Source organism: Ambystoma mexicanum, chromosome 8 (assembly GCF_040938575.1).
Source record: "Ambystoma mexicanum isolate Mex_15411 chromosome 8, UKY_AmexF1_1, whole genome shotgun sequence".
Classification (NCBI taxonomy): domain Eukaryota; kingdom Metazoa; phylum Chordata; class Amphibia; order Caudata; family Ambystomatidae; genus Ambystoma; species Ambystoma mexicanum.
This window is the reverse complement of record NC_090929.1, coordinates 1,456,294,732-1,456,313,450: the sequence shown is the minus strand read 5'-3', so window position 1 is coordinate 1,456,313,450 and position 18,719 is coordinate 1,456,294,732. Positions and strand designations below refer to the sequence as shown.

The window sequence follows — 18,719 nt, the reverse complement described above, 5'->3', positions numbered from 1 at the left end:
TGCCCCGTCCCGAATACAGACCAGCTCGGTCCTAAAGCTCAGCATACAATCAGCAAGGGGTTCTAAAGCAAGTTTATTCACACACTATAAACGGGCATCCAGAACCAACATACCATGGAGGCTCCGGAGCTGGAATCCGATTTATCCACGGCCCTGATGCATCTTAATTGGCAAAACAAGTTAAGTGAGCACCTAAAATCGTGCACAAAACCCCTCGACTCCACTCCTTGGGGATTACGTTTTTGCAGAGAAAGACATTGCACTAGTTAACGAAAAATGCAAAAGAACGGCAATACTGTGTGTGAAAGACATCTTCCAACTGCTTACTTGGAGGACTTGGCCCAGCGCATTGGCATTCCGGAGAGATTACCATTTGAATTGGATCTCCTTTATAAATGAAAGTTAATTTAAGAATTGAAATAAAGGTATTCGCACTTATGCATTTGTTTTTCTAAAAATGAAAAAAAAAAGAAAAAGCAATTAGTAGCAAGCAATCACTAGCTTTTGCTATATACACTGATAGTCAACAAAAGCATATGTATAATATCCGCTTGGAAATTCCATCGAAAATCCGCAGACCTGACGCTGCGAACTTGAGCAAACGTAATGATGCAAGAGAGTAATGACGCACAGCAGTCCTGGAAAGAAACGCCCATTACGCACTTTATGCAAAACATTAAAGAGTTGCACGTTCTATGAAATAAAGCAGTCATGTCCTTCTCAACCAAGGGTGTAGGTGAAACAAAATGGACAAATGTCTTCACTGTGCAACACTACACCAACTGTACACCAAGGGCTTCATTAGTGAAACTTTGCATTGCTACAGGTGCAATTTTCAAAAGGTATAAGCACGAAGTCAATTTTTTTTCTAAATAATTCCCTTCAAGGCATTTTTGTACCACTGCAATTTTTGCCAAGTGGCAATAAGCTCTACATTAAAACACGGGTAAACTATGTCCTGATGCAAAACTCCATTGAAAATGGTTCACACTATACAAATCTTTGCCCCAGTGCTTCTACTGTGCAAAATTGCACTTCCACCCATGCAAGTTCTCGAAAGCTCCCCATTTGTTAAAATGTCATCTCTGCATATCACCAATTTCAATCCATTGTCACCCAAACTGAATGCAATTGCCCTAGCGCAGGGGTCTACCCCATGTGGCTCTCCAGATGTTTTGGACTAGGACTCCCATGATCCTTCACCACCGACTATGCCAGCTAGGGCTGCAGATCAGTGCTCTAGCTGCTGAGCGTGCACAAGGGAACCAAGGCTGCAGATGCCAGCAGTATTTCAAGGCCAGTGATGCAGGGCAGAAAGCTATTAAGTGCAACGGGGGCCAGGCAGACTAGCATCTGTGTTTGCAAGAGGAATTGATAGACTGAAGTGGTGGGGGATTTGGGAGGGACAAACAATGGAATGGTCTTGCTGGTCCTTGTGGAATGTCCCATTTTTTAAATACGAAGTGGTTCTGGGCCAGAATTTTAAATGGCAATGAACTTTCGCTGGAAATTGCTATTAAAAAATGTATTACCTTTGTAGTGGGTTAACTAATTTGCTGTATTCGTTTTGTTTTACCTATTTTAATCTGTTTTTCTCTTTTTGATGAAATTGGCACCGTTTTATTATATTCTGTCTTTATCTCTATTTTTAACAAAAAATCGTCATTTGTTGCCTTAATGATTGTTTTTATTGCTAAGGCTTTGTACAACCATTAGCAATTCATACAATAAAAAATAAATGAATGTCCCACTTACATATTCAGCATGATGGAAAGGACTGTACTACAGCCTACGCCAATACCCATGAGGCCTACACTATAAGTGAAACATCTCAGGATGCAGTCACTTGATCCGAATTGGTCAATACTCTGCATGCATTTCCTTTGGGCCAAACGTAACAATTACAAACTATCTGGGGTGCAGGGCAGGTGTGTAAGAATTTATGGCGACAAGAGTGCCACTTTAATGTCCTCCCCAGCAATGGTGTCTGATGTACTACTTGTAGGGTCAATATGCCCATTCCCCGCTCCCACCTGTTAATGGTGGCCTCCTGCATTTGGCTTCTGGTAGGAACAGCCCCGCTTGGTGGCAAACCTACACAGGTTTTAGACATGCGCACTGCTCCAATAAGACGTGTATGATACGGATTCTAGCTCCTTTGACTTCACATCCAGCAGTAATACTAATGTCAGCCTGTTGGCCCACAGCAGACAACTCTTACGATGTATGCAACACTTTACAGCAATCACAAACTGGACAGTACGTTTAAAAAAGGCAGACACCTTACCTTCAAGAAGCTCTTCTCAAAGTATAGTTGGATTCCACGCGGAGTATGTAAGGTAATTCCATTCTGCGGGAGCTGGCTCATCGGTATGCCCGCCTGGTCTATGCTAATGGCAGACAACGTGCCCGGAAAGGATGGGATAGTTATAGCCAAGTGTGTTACATTGCAAACGTATGGTCCTGGAAAATGACACAGAAAACTAAAATCCAAGTGCATACAAATATCTCTTCCCCTCAAACAGCAAGTCACATGAAAAAGACTCACCTGGCATGCAAATCATTAGGACGTTGATCTGTATCCTCTGATTCGAAATAAAGTAGAGGAGGCCGATGTTTGCCAAGTAAAGGATAGAGGCATCTTGCTATGGAGAGGAAACATTTTGTAAGCAATTATGTAGAAGTCAAAAACTGAAGTCAACCCCACATAACCAACATGCCACGAAAGGCCCATATCCACCAAGGATAGCTCTCGTTGAACAGTAAAATTATCTTGCAGTGCCCCTTTTGAAATAACCACAGCTACCTGTGCTGGCAGAAGCAACCTGTTTCAGTCATTGCAAAGCTTGGCAAATTGGTCAATCCTAAACCAAACACCTCCACCCCCCCAGCTATCTACGACAAAAAAGGGAGGGCTGAAAGAGCAGGACATGGCAACTTGCAGTGCACTGTAATACAAATTGCTGTGGTCTTGAGTTTCAGCAACGACTACATCATTGCTCCTTGCAGGGCTCCGATATGTTCCACGTAGACCAGTCTGAAGAGCAAGTATCTGGAAGACTTTCAATGATGGGTCTTCTGCAGGACTTGCTTAAGGATCAGTCAAGTTAATCCTCTGTTCAGACCTTATGATCAATTGACGGCTGCAAACCCACTGCTCCTAATCCAAATGAGGTACACTCACAAAAAAAGGACTTCTACTGGGTACCTGTAAGATTTCTACTTTAGTATTTTCATAGCTAGTAGAGCCCTCGCAAGCAGGATTTATTTTAAGTCTGGTGTAGTCTAGTCGGATGCAAACTCGGCTGAAAAACTAGAGTTTAAAAACATTCCTCTTTGGGAGAATTTACTTTAAAATTAAAGCCGGACAAGTACTGTTTGCTGCCGCTGCCCCTCCGCTTTGTATCTGATTGGACTTGTTGGGACCGTCGCCGCACTTCTGCCTTGTAGTGAGCAGACTTGCCAGGAGGACGTCTTGGCTGGTAACACCAGCGCGCCTGACCCGACCTTTTCTCCGGGAGCTCCCTTGTGCCGCCTATTGTGTTCGTACCATTTGAACTCGTGTGCTTCACAACTTGTGCGTTTTACAACTTGTGTGTTTCACAAGCTGCACGCTTTACGGTCTGCGTACAAATAGTTGTGCACACGTGGTTGTGTAACTTTAACTACAGGCACTTAATGTGCCTTCTCCTTCTGTTTTTTAAAGGTGTTTCCTGTTTTGGTGGACACGCCCCCTGTGACGAGACACGTTGCCTGGGTCCTTAAATTGTAGCAGTCTGTCGCACCCGCGCCGCGCACCAAGTACCGGACAAGTACTGTTTGCTGTTCGCGGTGCGTGACGCGGGGTGCGACAGGGTGTTTTAGGGCATCTGCCACTGCTCATAAAAATAATTTTTCTGCGTATTAGGCGATTGGCACCGAGCCGGCTGGGTGAGGTTTCATTGTGTCCTTAAGTTCAGCATGGTAAAAAAACTGCGAAATAGGAAGAGATGCTTAAATGGATCTCCATCAATGTTGTCTGAAGGAAACATGTCAGATGATGAGCCCACCCATGAAACGGTAAACCAAATTAGGAAAAGGGGAAAGGGTACAACTGAGAACCTGAGTATCTGTTCACAATTGAAGTCAGCATTGAACACAAAAGGGCTCACCTTGACATCATCTGAGTCAGAAAAAGTTAAAATGCCTGAAACTGAAAACGAGGTGAATATAGCGGCCCAAGTCCATAGGGAGGGGTCGGTGGGGATAACTTCTCCACCAAATTTGATACATAATGTACCGATTACTGACAGCTCAATATTGGGCGCGGTTAATGATGATGCTAATAACATGCCAAACAGATATCTCATTGGTTGCCCCAGTTGTCTTAGCAGAACTCCACAGTAGAACACGATTATCGAATTGACCCTCAACACCTGCTGCAGAGTCACAGGGTTTCAGGGAGCAGGTTCATTTTCATGCAGCCATAGTAGAAAATCTGAACCAATTAAAGGAAACGAGAAAAAATGAAAGAGGGTGGGGGACTAGGGATTTAAAACACTCTGCTAGCTCTCCCACGCATGATTCACGACACATTCCATCTGATACAATCTATCCACACTCTCCAGTACTGGGTTTTGACCCATTACCATCGAAGCAAAGCTCAGAAAAACCCAGACTACCTAACTCATCATTACCGTTATTTCTACTAGAAGAGACTCTAGTGGATCTAAACCCCCAAGAACTACAGAATTTTCCTGTGTTGACTAGGATCCTGAATTTGCTGGATAAGGGGCTCACATTTACTCATGGGGCAATTGGTGCTCTGAGTCTAGCAACGTCAGATCAATTTGAGATTGTGTAAAATAGAGGGCTTTTTGATGGTTTAGGAGAAATGCCACACTTTCTGGGCTGAGCAACACTTGAGTGACAAACGTCATCATATGCAAAAATTAGAAGCGATAGTAACTGAATTAAAAGCTGAAAAGCTACATAACGTAAAGTCTATAGCATCTCAAACTGAGATCTTAGATAAAATTAACCTCACTGAAACTTATACGACAAGTGATGGTAAGACCCAGAACCTAAATCAGACTCCACCATACGCGGAGATAGCCAAACTACAACACGAAAGAATATTGTCCCTAGAAAAGATAGTTCTTGCTGCAAATTTAATATCAGTAGAGAGGATGGCCGAAGTGCTCAACGTAAATGATGAGCCAAAGTTGGCATCATCAAGACATGCCCCTGATAGCCCCTCTGCGCTTACAGATCTGATTGATCTAAATTCGGATCTTACTCAGAGGGGTCAAGAATGTATTGACAACTTAGTTGAGGCAGGAAATGGAAATCAGAGCACATGTTTTATGTCTCGTAAAGCTAAAAAACTGCATGCGAAAGCATTGAAGACAAATAAATGCAGATTTGCAAAACTCTTCAACTCAAGTTGGGTCCAATACGGCTCATAATAACAAAGGAAAAAACAAAAAGGCTATGACAATGGAAAAACAAAGGTAAAAAGCAACAACAACAAAAAAAACCATAAGAGCAACATTAAGGATGATAACATCGACCTAATGCAACTAAACATTGAAAGTCAAGTTGTATTGGGCATAACTGACACCATGCCATTAAACATTGTTCCCTCAAGCGCAGGGGAGGCCATAATAAAAAATATCTCTGATGAGTCAACGAACAGCAATGCAGAAAATGTAAAAGATGACAATGTGTCACCAACACCCATCCTCATACAAACGCAGCTACAGCGCATTTTTGAAAAAATGGACAAAAAAATAACCTCCCTAGCCCAAAAAACACAAGATGTAACAGAGGCCCATGGTAGTGGTTCCGATGTGAACACCTTGGCAAACAGAAGTCCGGAAAAAAGGTCAGGCCAAGATGTGAATGAAGTTGCAGGTACTCAGGATCCTGAACAGATCATTTCACAGGTCATGTAGGGGGGCTCAGATACACAGCCAAAATGGCAGTCCATGCTACCCACTTCATCTTTTGATGGAGAGGGAATAGATAGATGGACATATTACAACGCTTTGGGGCCTGAGATAAAATTGGTAATGGGTTGGACGTTGGATCCAACGAAAGTGGACAAACCCAACCTAAATCGAGCATCATTGATGAAAGTATTCAATCAGATACCAGCACTACGTAATCTAGTGTCTAACGAGATTGAGTGGATTCGATTGCCGTATGTCTCGAATGGTCGGATGCTATATAAATATCAAAACACCATCATAGCTGCCTTAGTATGGAAACATGCAAAAGACTTCCATATGCTAGGTTATGAGTTCTCCATGTTTAATTTGTTGGAAAACGCCACACTCTTTGTAGACTATCAGCCCTCAGCGTCACATAATAATGTCACTGAAGATCGTGATAATCAGCTTGCAACTCTGCATGAAAAAATCAGAATGCAATCTGAATCTGTTGCTCAAATTGCCTCAACTTTGGCATGGCTCGAACCACTCATGAAAACTTTGATAGGTGATATGCCAGCCAAAGAAAAGCAATAAAACAATGTAGTAGTTAAAAACTCTTGGAATTGCTGTGGCTTTAACAATCTCGAGCACTGGTTTCAAAATACCTTATATGCACAGTTACCAGCAATAATCATAGTGCAGGAAACCATGACAATCCAAGATATTTATTTAGAAGGATATGTAGCCTTTTGTTCACATGCGGTAAGAGGTACACAATGTCGCCCATCTGGTGGTCTTGCCATCTTTGTGAAACACTTATATTATACCAAGATGTCGCAAATCTATGCATCCTCAGACATATTGGTGGTGGAAGTGATATCGAAAGCTCAAGTAATCTCTCAGTTGATTATAATTGCGATGTATTGGAACCCAATGATAACAACTTTAGATGTGATTATTGAAAGAGTGAACTCTGTACTTTTACAAGTCGCAACGGACGCTGCAAATGCACAAATCATAATGGGTGGTGATTTTAACTCAAATCTCAACACTAGAATGGCGAAGACAGGCATAGCGACCAATATGTATGAAATATTGGCTTATGAAAGGGGGCAAATATGGAGGAACTTCTTGAATGAATGGGAGTTGTTTGTAGTACCCTTTGTACAAAAGGTGCATGCATACACTTGGTCTCGTGGCATGAAATGCTCAACGATTGATTATTTGAAAATCTCTGAGTCATTAGCAGAATTTACAACAAATTGCAATATTATTCAATCCCATCTAAGTGACCACTGCATATTGGAGTGTCTGTTAGACTGTAACTTACCGTTGCATGAAGCTAAGCCGGCATTGGCGTTGTTGGAGATAGATCGAAAAGCACTTTACATCAGATGGAATGCCCGACTATATAGGCAGCTAAATTACTTGGTCAACAGACAGTGTAAAAATAAATGTGGAAACAATGACAAGGAATGATCTTATTGCATGGGAAAGAAAAAATGAGGGTATGATATGCGGTCATCTTGACAGCTTGGTAAAGGAATGCTCAACGGTTAAGCAGTGCAGCTATAATGCAGAAATTGCTTCGAGGAAAAAACAAAAGAATAATGAAATTCGCAAATTGATGAAATCATTTAATGAAACGGGGTTATGTGAATCAGAAAAAAAAAATTCTCACAAGTTATAGAAAACAGATGAAAATTGGTACATATATAAAAATCAACCAAAAAATGATTCTGAATTTAATTGGGAAAAACTCCAGAGAAATTTGGGCAACATTGAAAGATCCACTCTTATAAGGAAAGCCGGAATTATGCTCTGCAGTAAGCGGCGAAGTCTGGAGCGAAATGTATAAAACCAAGTATGCTATGCCACAAAAATTTAGCGGTTACACACTCTAGATCTGGCTAGGTTTCTTCCCGCTAAATGTCCTTGGGAATTGACCGATCTTATCTCTATAATAGCGAAGCTAAAACCCTCTAAAGCTGCTGGGCCTGATGGCATTCCACCGTGTGTCAAAGGATGACCCGAAGTTATGGGTAAAAATCATAAGGAGGTTGCAAGGGGTGTTCAAAACAAAGAAAGTGCCCGAGTCGTGGCTAACCGCGATTATAATTCCATTACATAAAAAGGGCCCGTTGAATGATCCCACCAACTTTAGACCCATAGCGCTAATCGATATTTCCGCAAAGATTTTTGCTGCATTAATATTAAAGGACTTAAATGATTTCATCACAAAACAAAATCTTTTCACGGTTCCAAACCGGGTTTCGCAAAGGAATGTGTACACAGTTGAACGCAACTTTGCTGGCACACCTATTGAAACTTGCCAGGAAGAAAGGTCAGGGTCCTATCTATATGGCACTAGTGGACATATCCGGGGCATTTGATTCTGTAATCGGGAAACTTATGGCAAAGGTTGCAAGACCTAATTCCACCTTACCTGATAGCAATGATCATAATGTTACATTCCAACACAAGTTACAGGGTCAAGATTGACAAGGAAGGCGTTGTAACACCTATTATTCCAACCTACATAGGAGTAAAGCAAGGCTGTAACCTTGCAGCAACTTTCTTCAATTTGTACTCATCTGAGATAGCTACAATTTGGTCAACATGCAATTCCTTTGCGGTTAAACTAGGGGATCTCAGCTTGGACTGGTTGGCATTCGCGGATGACTTGATTATGTTTGACCTCACGCCTTTTGGGCTTCAAAACAAACTAGAATGTTTAGTAGAATTCTATGAGAATCATAATCTCCAGCTAAATCCAAAGAAATCACATATCTTGGTGTTCACAAACCACCGAAAGATAGTAAGATACCAATGGAATATTAGGGGGCTCCCGATTCCACGTGCTTTGGGTATGATCTATTTGGGGTATAATCTGAATAACTGATTCGATTGATAAATGGAAAGTAGAAATCTCAATCAAGGCTATGCCGTTGATTGCCCAAATGAAATTAATCTACTCACGAATCTGTAATTTTTCCATGATTCCTCGGATTGACTTTTACAAACTTAAAGTAGAAGCAATTATCATATATGGCTTAGATCTGTGCTATCTGGAAATTGGTCTGATGTTAAACAAAATTCAGGGGAAATTATGGAAGAAAGTATTACATTTGCCTATGTCACTCCCAAACTAGATTATACACGAATTGGGACCGACATCCCTTGCTACTAAATATCTATGGCGTAAGCTTGCGTCCTATGCAAAAATGCTAGATCCATTGCCAAACTCCCTCTATGAAGATCTTGCCAACATGTTAAAGAAGGGTGTTCCAGCATCTATAGCTGAAGCAGGAAAAGGTTGTAAAGAAAATCTTGCATTATTAGCCATGGATGGGGAAGATCTAACAAAACGTCCTCAAGTGGTAAAGGTGAGGCTCATACAATATGACTGGGCAGTGAACTCAGACAAAATTGGGTTATATACCTTATTTAAAGAGTATGCTAAATTTCGGCATAAACAGTCACCCCTATTGCCTTAGCTGAGACAGTGTCCTGGGCATAAAATGCGCTCTCTTTATATGAGATTTAAATTCAACTTGTTACCAACATCAGAGCGGATTAAGAATTGGTCAAATAGTGCATTTTTAGAAGATGAAAGTTGTCGATTTTGTAAAAATCGCAAAAAAGAAACCTTGAAACATCTTGTTGTATATTGTGTCTTCTTTGCAAAAGCACGGCAAATTAACTTGATGCAATATCAAAATGAAATAACAGGTTATCAAAGTGAAATGCTCTGGTTACAATGTATGTGGAGCATCAGAATTCCTCCGATTATTGATCTAGTACAACTGTTATATGTTATTGAGAAGAACCTAAATTGTAAGAAATTCCACCTAGATGGATTGGCGGATGAGCAGTGAGATATATCGGTTGACGAGGTGGTAGTGCACTCAGTAAAAGATGAAATCTTAAAAGTACGATTATTCCGATGGTGAAATTATTGATTTTAACTCATTTATAACTTTCACACCCTATGGAGGAAGTGATAATGCGCTGACATGTAAGCTACACATCCATAGTATCTAGCTTGTAAATATGGTTTTGTGCAAAGTATCATTGTTGTGGGAGTCATTTTGTGCTGTTTAGATTGTTTTATGGTGTTGTGGTTTTTATAAGTCATTAATGTCTTAAAAGTAACATCAAGAATTGTTGTAAAGATAATTTTGTATCGAAAAACAATACAAAAAAAAAGTGAATTGCCCAGACACAAGGGGGCACAGATGGCTACAACCTGGCCATGAAGCTCTTGCTCCAATGGGTCAAAAAGTGCAGATAGCCCCCACTTTTGGCCCCCGTGAGCACAGTGGCCTGACCCCATCCCACACTGGTACCAGAGTCGTCTTTGGTTGAAAACTAGGTTGAAATCGGCCCGTGGAGCTGGTCGGCAGAGGCAGGAAACCCTGCCGGGCTGCTCCATGCCTACAGCGCTGCTGGCCTATGAGATGAGGGAGTCCATCCTGCCATAGACCCAGATTCCCTGTGTATTGGCATGTAAGCTGACTTGAGGCGTCGGGGGTCTGGCGCTCAGGCCTCAGGACTCGTGGATCGTCACAGACACAACGAATCAGGAATCTGCCCAGCTGTGGGTCCAGGCTTTGGCCCTCAGAGGTGAGAGGGCCCCGGCTCGAGGTCGAGTTCCCTCGGAGGGAAACCGTGATTGCTCCTGGACCCTCGTGGCCATCCCACTTGAGGGGACAGAGGTTCTTGCTGCCGTTGCCTAGGCAGCATGGGCTGCTCCTGTACCTCCAGGTGGTCTCGGTGACAGAGCAAAGAGACATAATAGACCCCACCCGTCCCAGGCTCAGCCCTTCCCATTGCTGATTGTGCGTGAGGAGACCTGCACTGGGTGGCACCCGGGGAGGGAGGGATGCACCCCAAGACATGTGTCCCTCTGACATCAGTCCCATTGTTACAGCGAGTTAACCACTGAAAGCAAATCATTCCCTCCTTGGCTTTGGTTCTGGCAGAGGGGTTGCAGCCTCAGTCTGACAAACCTCACAGGATCACAGAGTTCGGAGGACCTCCCCCATGCGGTTCCCTTACTGGAACGGTGAGCAACACTCAAGGCTTGCTATCCTCCAGCTTGTCCGGCACCGATTCATCACAGCAGCAAGGAACAAGTTACTTGCCTGTAACTGTTGTTCTCCAGCATGGGTCTGGCATGGATTCACATGCTCATGAATATTCCCCGTCGTCAGGCTGGGAATCCTCGGTAAAGAAAAAACCAGTATCAGTTTCGTTTCTGATCTGTCTTTCGTAGTAATATCCAATCACTGGTCTCTGCGTCATACTGACCACAGCCAATGACTGCCCTCTACCTAAGCACCGCCTCTGGCAGCCATCTTCAGATTTGGAAGCACGTGAAGTGGCAGTATGACCAAGTGAAGAGCCGCAGAGGGGTAGGCGGGAGGGTTCGCATGTGAATCCATGCCAGACCCATGCTGGAGAACAACAGTTACAGGTAAGTAACTTGTTCCTTCTCCAGCATGGGGTCTGGCATGGATTCACATGCTCATGAATAAAGAATACATAGCAGTACACACATGCACAACCACGGGAGGTGGCAAAGGCTCAACATTAAGCAGTACATCCAACTCAACATTAAGCATCTTACCTCCTCACCAGGCTCACCTCAGGCGAACAGGTTGCGCAGCACTGCTTGGCCGACCCTGGACTCCTCCCTGGAATCCCGATCGACGCAGTAGAATTTCGTGAAGGTGTGCGTCGACCTCCACGTAGCAGCCCTGCATATGTCCAGCAGGGGCACACCAGAAAGGAACGCCGTGGTAGCTGCGATCGCTCTGGTGGAATGGGCTCTCGGACGGCCAGGCAGCGGTCGGTTTGCCAACCGATGACAGTACATGATACAGCCGGAGAGCCATCTGGAAATGGAAGCCTTCGAGAGAGCCTTCCCCTGATTGACAGGTCCAAAGTTCACAAAGAGTTGTGACGTCTTCCGAAAACACTTTGTGCGGTCCACGTAGAACTTCAGCGCTCTAGCCACATCCAGCGAGTGCAAAGTCCTCTCAGCCGGCGACGAAGGCGACGGGAAGAACACAGGCAACACCAAGGGTTCGTTGAGATGGAAGTCCGACGGTACCTTGGGCATGAAGGAGGGGTGCGTCCTGAGCACTACCTTCGTGTCGTGAAAAGTCAAGTACGGGGCCTTGCATGAAAGGGCCTGGATCTCTCCCACCCGCCGTGCGGAGGTGATGGCCACAAGAAACGCTGCTTTCCACGACAGAAACTTCAACGGGGCCGAGTGCAGAGGCTCGAACGGAGGTCCCATGAGCTTGGTCAGCACCACGTTGAGCTCCCACGCCGGGGCCGGGGCCGGAGCCTTCACCGGCGGGAACGATCTGAACAGTCCCTTCATGAACTCTTTCACCAGACGATGAGACAACAAGGACGCCCGGCCCGTGGTTCTGGTGTATCGGGAGATCGCAGCAAGATGAATCTTGATGGACGCGTGTGCCAGTCCAGCTTTGGCCAGCGTCAGCAGGTACGGCAGTACCTGGGGAGCCGTAATCCGTAGAGGGTTAATCTTCTGTGCGTGGCACCAGACAGAGAACCTCTTCCATTTGTGTCCGTAGCATTTAAGAGTCGAGGACGCCCTGGCCTTTGCAAGAACCGCTCTGCAGTCGGCCGGTATGTCGTATCCTCCAAACTCTAGCGCTGCAGGAGCCAGGCCTGCAAGTTCAGCGATTTCGGGTCGTGGTGGAGGATGGCGCCTCCTTCCCTGGAGAGAAGATCCGCGCCCACCGGCAGCTTGATTGGCGGGGACGCTGACAAGTCCAGAAGGTCCGGGAACCATATCTGCCTCGGCCACGCAGGTGCGACGAGGATCATCCTGCACCGTGACCTCTTGAGCTGGTTGACGAGCCGGATTAGCAGTGGCAAAGGAGGGAACGCGTAGAGGAACAGGCCCTCCCAGGGGAACGAGAAGGCATCGCCCATGCTCCTCGCCTGGGGAAACCTGCTGGTGAACCTTCGGCACTTGGAGTTCATCGCCGTCGCGAACAGGTCGATCTGGGGTGTGCCCCACCGTCGGAAGAGGCGATCCACTAGATCCTGCCGTAGTTCCCACTCGTGGCACGAGCGCAGCTCCCTGCTGAGTGAGTCGGCGATGGTGTTTTTTATCCCTGCCAGATGAAACGGCACCAGAAACATCCTTTGGGCGACGGCCCAATGCCACAGGTCCTGTGCCTCCTTGGACAGCGCTGGGTACCTGGTTCCGCCCTGTTTCCTGATGTAAAACATGGTGGTGGTGTTGTCGGTGAAGATCCTCACCACCTTGCCCTTGAGGGACGGAAGGAAGGACCTGAGGGCCCAGAACACTGCACGGAGCTCCAGGACGTTGATATGGAGGGACTTCTCCGTCGGGAGCCAAAGGCCTCTCGCGTGCAGATTTTCGGTGTGCGCTCCCCACCCTTCCAGGGAGGCATCGGTGGTCACTGTCTCCTGGTGATCTGGGGTCTGGAAGTCCATGCCCGCCGTCAGATGCGTGCGGTTGCCCCACCACCGGACTGCTCGGCGGAAACTCTCATCGAGTGTGATCCTCTCCTCGAAGCTGCCCGTCGTTTGGATCCAGCGCGCGTCCAGGAACTCCTGCAACGGGCGCATCCGGAGCCTGCACATGGGAATGAGGTAGATGCAGGAAGACATCATTCCGAGGAGGGACTTGATGGACCTCACCTTGGCCGCGTCGGAAACCAACATCCGCTGTACCTTGCCCAGGATGGACCTGGTCCTTTCCTCCGACGGGGAGGCCAGAAGAGACACTGTGTCGAGCTTCGCTCCCAGAAACAGTGCGTTTTGCGCGGGTACCAGGTGAGACTTGGCGTAGTTCACGGAGAATCCCAGGTCCGTGAGAAGTCGGACGGTCCTTGCCGTGTGATCCAGGGCGAGCTCCCTCGACTTGGCTCGGATGAGCCAGTCGTCCAGGTAGGGGTAGACGTGGATCCCCTCGCGGCGCAGCTGCGCCGCCACCGGTGCAAGGCACTTGGTGAATACCCTGGGGGCCGACCGTAGTCCGAAGGGGAGGGCTTTGAACTGGTAGTGACGCCCTTGGACCACAAACCTGAGGAATTTTCGGTGCCCCTTTAGGATGGGAATATGGAAGTAGGCATCCTCCAAATCCAACGACGACAGGAAGTCTCCTTCCTCCAGCTGACCCAGGACGTGCTGGAGGGTGACCATCCGGAACTTTTGCGCCTTGATGAACTTGTTCAGACGTCGCAGGTCCAGGATGGGGCGCCATCCCCCCCGTCTTCTTCTTCACGAGGAAGTATCTCGAGTAAACTCCGGAGCCCCGAAGTCTCTTTGGGACGAGTTCGATGGCGCCCTTCCTCAGCATCGCCTTTACCTCCAGGTGAAGTTGAGGGACGTGAAGTTCTTTCCTGGCCACGGGGGGGACGCGCGGACACCTTCTTTGAAATTCGAGCGCGTGGCCCCGGGCCAAGGCGTCCAGCACCCAACGGTCGGTGGAGATGGACTCCCACACGCTGACGAATCTCGCCAGCCGGCCTCCCACCGGGGTGCTTCGGTGGGGGCCCGACCCCACGGTCGGTTCAATCCTGCTTCGACGAGGCTTTGCCGCCTTGACCTCCTTGGCGGCGACGGCGGGGTCCGCCAGACTTGCCTCGTCCTCTGTAGGCCTCCTGAGCCGACGAGCGGGCCGCTTGACGGTAGGTGGAGAAACCGCCGCCTGAACTTTTGGAGGCGCCCTTGCCTCCGCTGCTCCGAAAGGGCGTCCGTCGTTGTTGCAGAACTCCAAGGGCCCGGGCCAACTCGGTGTCCGCTTTAATGGCCTGAAGGGAATCGTCCACTGTTTTCCCAAACAGGTTGTTCCCATCGAAGGGCATGTCCAGGACTCTGGTCTGAACGTCTTGACGGAAGTCCGTAGCCTTCAGCCATCCACGCCGCCTAAGGCAAACGCCGTTGCCCAACTGGCGGAACCCGGTGTCGGCGATGTCCGTCGCAACGGTAATGGCGTGGTCCGAAGCCACCTCACCTTCCTGCAGGATCTCCAGGGCCTCTGCCCTCTTGTCGTCCGGCAAGAAGTCCAGTAGGGGAGCCAGTTTGTACCAGAGCTCCCTGTCGTAGCGGGCCACGATAGCCAAGGCGTTGGCCGCTTTAAACGTCGTCGCCGCAGACGAGATGACTCTGCGTCCCATAGCGTCCAATTTCTTTCCCTCGCCGTCCGGTGGGGAAGTCGGTGTGGAGGCCGCACCCCCCCCCCGCTTTTTTCCTGGCCGCCGCGGAGACGACGGAGTCCGGGGTAGGCTGCGCCCGGAGGCACAGGGGGGCCGTGTCCATGACCCGGTACTTCTCGTACCGGTCCCTTCTAGCTGGCGTCGTGGAAGGGTTCTTGAGGAGGGTGAGGCCCTCATCCCAAATGTCGTCCAATAGAGGCACTGAGAGGACCGTCTTCCTCTTGGCCTCGCGCCGCTGATAAAGGAAACCTTCCTTCTTCTTCTCCTCAGGGCAGAGTTGGAAAAGCTCGGATGCCCTGGTGATCATGGAGTGGAACGATCCAATCTCGTCGGGCGGAGAAGCCCTGGTGGGAGGCGACGACGGTACATCCTCGTCGTATACCTCATCGTCCGTACCCGTCGCTGCCATGTCAGTCCCCGTATCATCCCCTCGGGTGGACGGGGAGGAGGGCTGGAAGGGGCGCGACGGCTGAAAAGGAGGCGGAGGGTGGATCCTTCTTTTCTTGGTAGGGGGAACACCAGAAGGTCCCGGTTCTGGGTCCCCCGACGGGAGAGGTTCCGTCGGCAACGGTAGTCTCGTCCTTATCTCTGAGCATAAGGACTGTATAGCCAACAAAATGGCCGCCGAGCTGTCTCGCGGCGCTGGCAGAGGGGAATCCGACGGGCGATCAGGGGCCCCGTCGGTACCCTCGATGTGGTCGTCGTCGCCTGCATCGGGATACGTCCCGACGGGCCGGTCTTCTTCCACGCCGAGGCCGTGGCTTAAGACTTCGACCAGCTCCTCCTCCGAGGTTGAAGCCGAATCTACGACGACGCCCTGCCCCCCCTTTTTCAACCCACGGGGGATTTCACGGGGGCCCTATCGATGGGCACAAAAGAGGACTCCCTCCGAGGTGGCAGGGAGACTCTGAGCCCCGAGGTCGCCACCACTGGTGTAGCCCCCACAGGCTGAGCCAGGGCCGCCGCGACAGTTTCGATAGAGGGCTTGGCCGGATGGATTAAGGCCTTCACCACCTTAGGTGCGCTCACCGCCTTATCCTTGAGGGGGGGGACACTGCCTCGCTCCCCCTCCGATGGGGCCTTCGAGCTCGACCGGGGCCTCTCCAGGAGCTTCGCCGGGTGCTCGGCCTTCCTCTTACCCGACCCAGAGCGTTGGCTCGTGGTTGATGGTGCCGGGGAGGGTGCGCCCTGGCTGGCGCCCGTAGAGCCCGACCGTTCGGCGCTCCCGGTGCCAGCGGACTCGCGGTGCTTTGCCTTGTGTTGGACCCCCGTCGCCGGGGCGTCCTCAAAGGTCTTAGAAGACCGCTCGGATTTCTTCTTCTTCTCGCCTGACGGGCTCTTCCCTTCCAGCCAGTTGGCGAGACGTTGATGGCGGTCCTTCATGGTCCGCTCCGACATGTTGCCGCAAAACGCACAGTCCTTCTCCACGTGCGTCTTGTCCTCATGTAAGCAGTAGAGACAAAAGGAGTGTTCGTCCTCCTTAAAGACGTTCTGCAGCTGGCATCCAGGGCAGACCCTGAACAGCTTTCCGGGCGTCGAGCATCCCTTCTCCTGGGCCATGTCCGGGCCTGAGAAACTTCTGGAGTCCTCCAAAAGCGTAGCTCGACGAAATCTTCACCCTTGAGGGGCGCAGACGAATCCGACACGGGTCCCCGTTGATCGGATGGAGAGTCGGTGGAGCTTGAGGCTCTTTTGACCGAAAACAAGAAGTTTTTTGAGAAAAAACGTGAAAACATAGCATTAACGCTCGAGAGCAATAGCACGAGGATCCCAACACATGAACGTGCGGTAAAAATCTGAAGATGGCTGCCAGAGGCGGTGCTTAGGTAGAGGGCAGTCATTGGCTGTGGTCAGTATGACGCAGAGACCAGTGATTGGATATTACTACGAAAGACAGATCAGAAACGAAACTGATACTGGTTTTTTCTTTACCGAGGATTCCCAGCCTGACGACGGGGAATATTCATGAGCATGTGAATCCATGCCAGACCCCATGCTGGAGAAAGGGGGAATTCTCCAGGAGGCGAGAGGTGCCCCAACGGTTTGCTCGTAGTCCAGCCTACGATTATCTTGGAGCAGTGAGGGGTATCCTTACCCAGGTCCACCATTTTGCATCCCAGAGCAAAGTCCCCAAAGGCTTCCCAGTAGAAGGATCATAGAGAGCTCGCCGCAGTGGGTCGTAGCCCCTCGGATAGGGTAGAACTACTGGGGAGCGATAGAAAGCCCAGGAACCAGGCTTCTCACTTGGTTCGCCATTGGAGGGTTGCCGCCTGTCCACAGAGGCCCTTGTCACAGCGATTCGCTCCCTCTCTGGAGGTGGGTAGCTGTCTGATCTACCCCATAGGCAACGTTATTGCAAAGTACCTATCCCTGGAGTCAAGAGTATCTAGACTCTTGTAGTTTCCACTCTGATGGACTGGACATTTGCACTACAGAGATTTCACTACGCCACCCACCCATCAGAGTCCGTGAGGAGTCCTTGCTCCAGGGCACGGATGGCCGAAGACTGTCCACCAAGAAATATATAGCTTACTTATTGGATTTGGTAGGAGATATGTGGAATGAAGGTCGGTATAGGTGGAAGGCTAGACAAAATGAACAAATGTGTGGACACGATCAGTGGCAGATTTAATGAAGTGGAGAACAATCAGTCCTCCCTGGACACAATGGAAACCCAAATTAACATGCGACTTCCAGAACTAGAGAGAAGAGAATCGGAAATAATCCTTAAAATGGAGGACTGAAAACAGAGATGAAATAACCAGAAATTCTTTGGCTTTCTGGAAAAAGGAGGCCGAAACAGAAAGGGAAATACGGAGATCCATAAACAAAGTTGTCAAACTTGTTCGGAGACAACTTGATTGATGAACCCGCCATTGATGGAGCCCACAGAGCTGGAGGGAGCTCCGGAGGTCGATGCTCTATCGCTCTATCCTTGACTACTTTCATAATTATGCAGAGAAAAAGAAAAAAAAAAGCGCAGACTGTGGGCCTGAGTCAACCGCGGCCCACCAAAATATCGATCTTCCAAGACCTATCCTCATTCACTTTGGCGAGGCACAGGATGTGTACCCCCTCACAAAGTGGTTAAGCGACAAGGGAGTTTGCTATAGATGGGGTTTCCCTTTCTCAATCTCTTGAGTATGACAACTATAACTATAAACCGATTACTGAGGGTGATATTCAGAGGGTCACGAGCAAACTCGTGGTTAACTTGTAGGACCAGGCCCTAGACACGTACCAAAGAAGTGTCGAAGCGCAACAGAGTTCCCAACAGACTCTGCGTCCCAGTTGCACAGAAACTGAATACACCACTGAAAGGAGACACGCGACTGCCCTGGGGATTTGGAGACATATGCAAGTCCCTCCAGGATCCTGTACCCAGGGTTCATTTTTGTCGCGCTGTGGAGCAATAGCTTAATTTTCATGGTTTCAGAGCTGGGCGGTCCGGGTGCTGGGGGGGAGATTACCACTTTGGCACACAGTTAAGTTGATTTTGTAATCTTTCTCGTGCCAAAAGGGGTGATAAATGGGGGCTCTTATCAAAAGTTAATTTTTTGCCCGATCCTGG

General features: G+C 48.4%; 1 protein-coding gene across 2 annotated transcripts in view; it reads right to left on the bottom strand.

The window, feature by feature from the left end:
* LOC138473107 (zona pellucida sperm-binding protein 2-like) overlaps window positions 1-18,719 on the bottom strand; it is an 895,281-nt gene that overhangs the window by 307,401 nt on the left and 569,161 nt on the right. For both annotated transcript variants that reach the window (XM_069611626.1, XM_069611625.1), the window contains exons 8-10: window positions 2,549-2,645; window positions 2,288-2,463; window positions 328-451 (exon numbers count right to left, since the gene is read on the bottom strand). In XM_069611626.1, coding sequence (XP_069467727.1) covers window positions 328-451; window positions 2,288-2,463; window positions 2,549-2,645 — 397 coding nt within the window. The remainder of the gene's footprint in view (window positions 1-327; window positions 452-2,287; window positions 2,464-2,548; window positions 2,646-18,719) is intronic.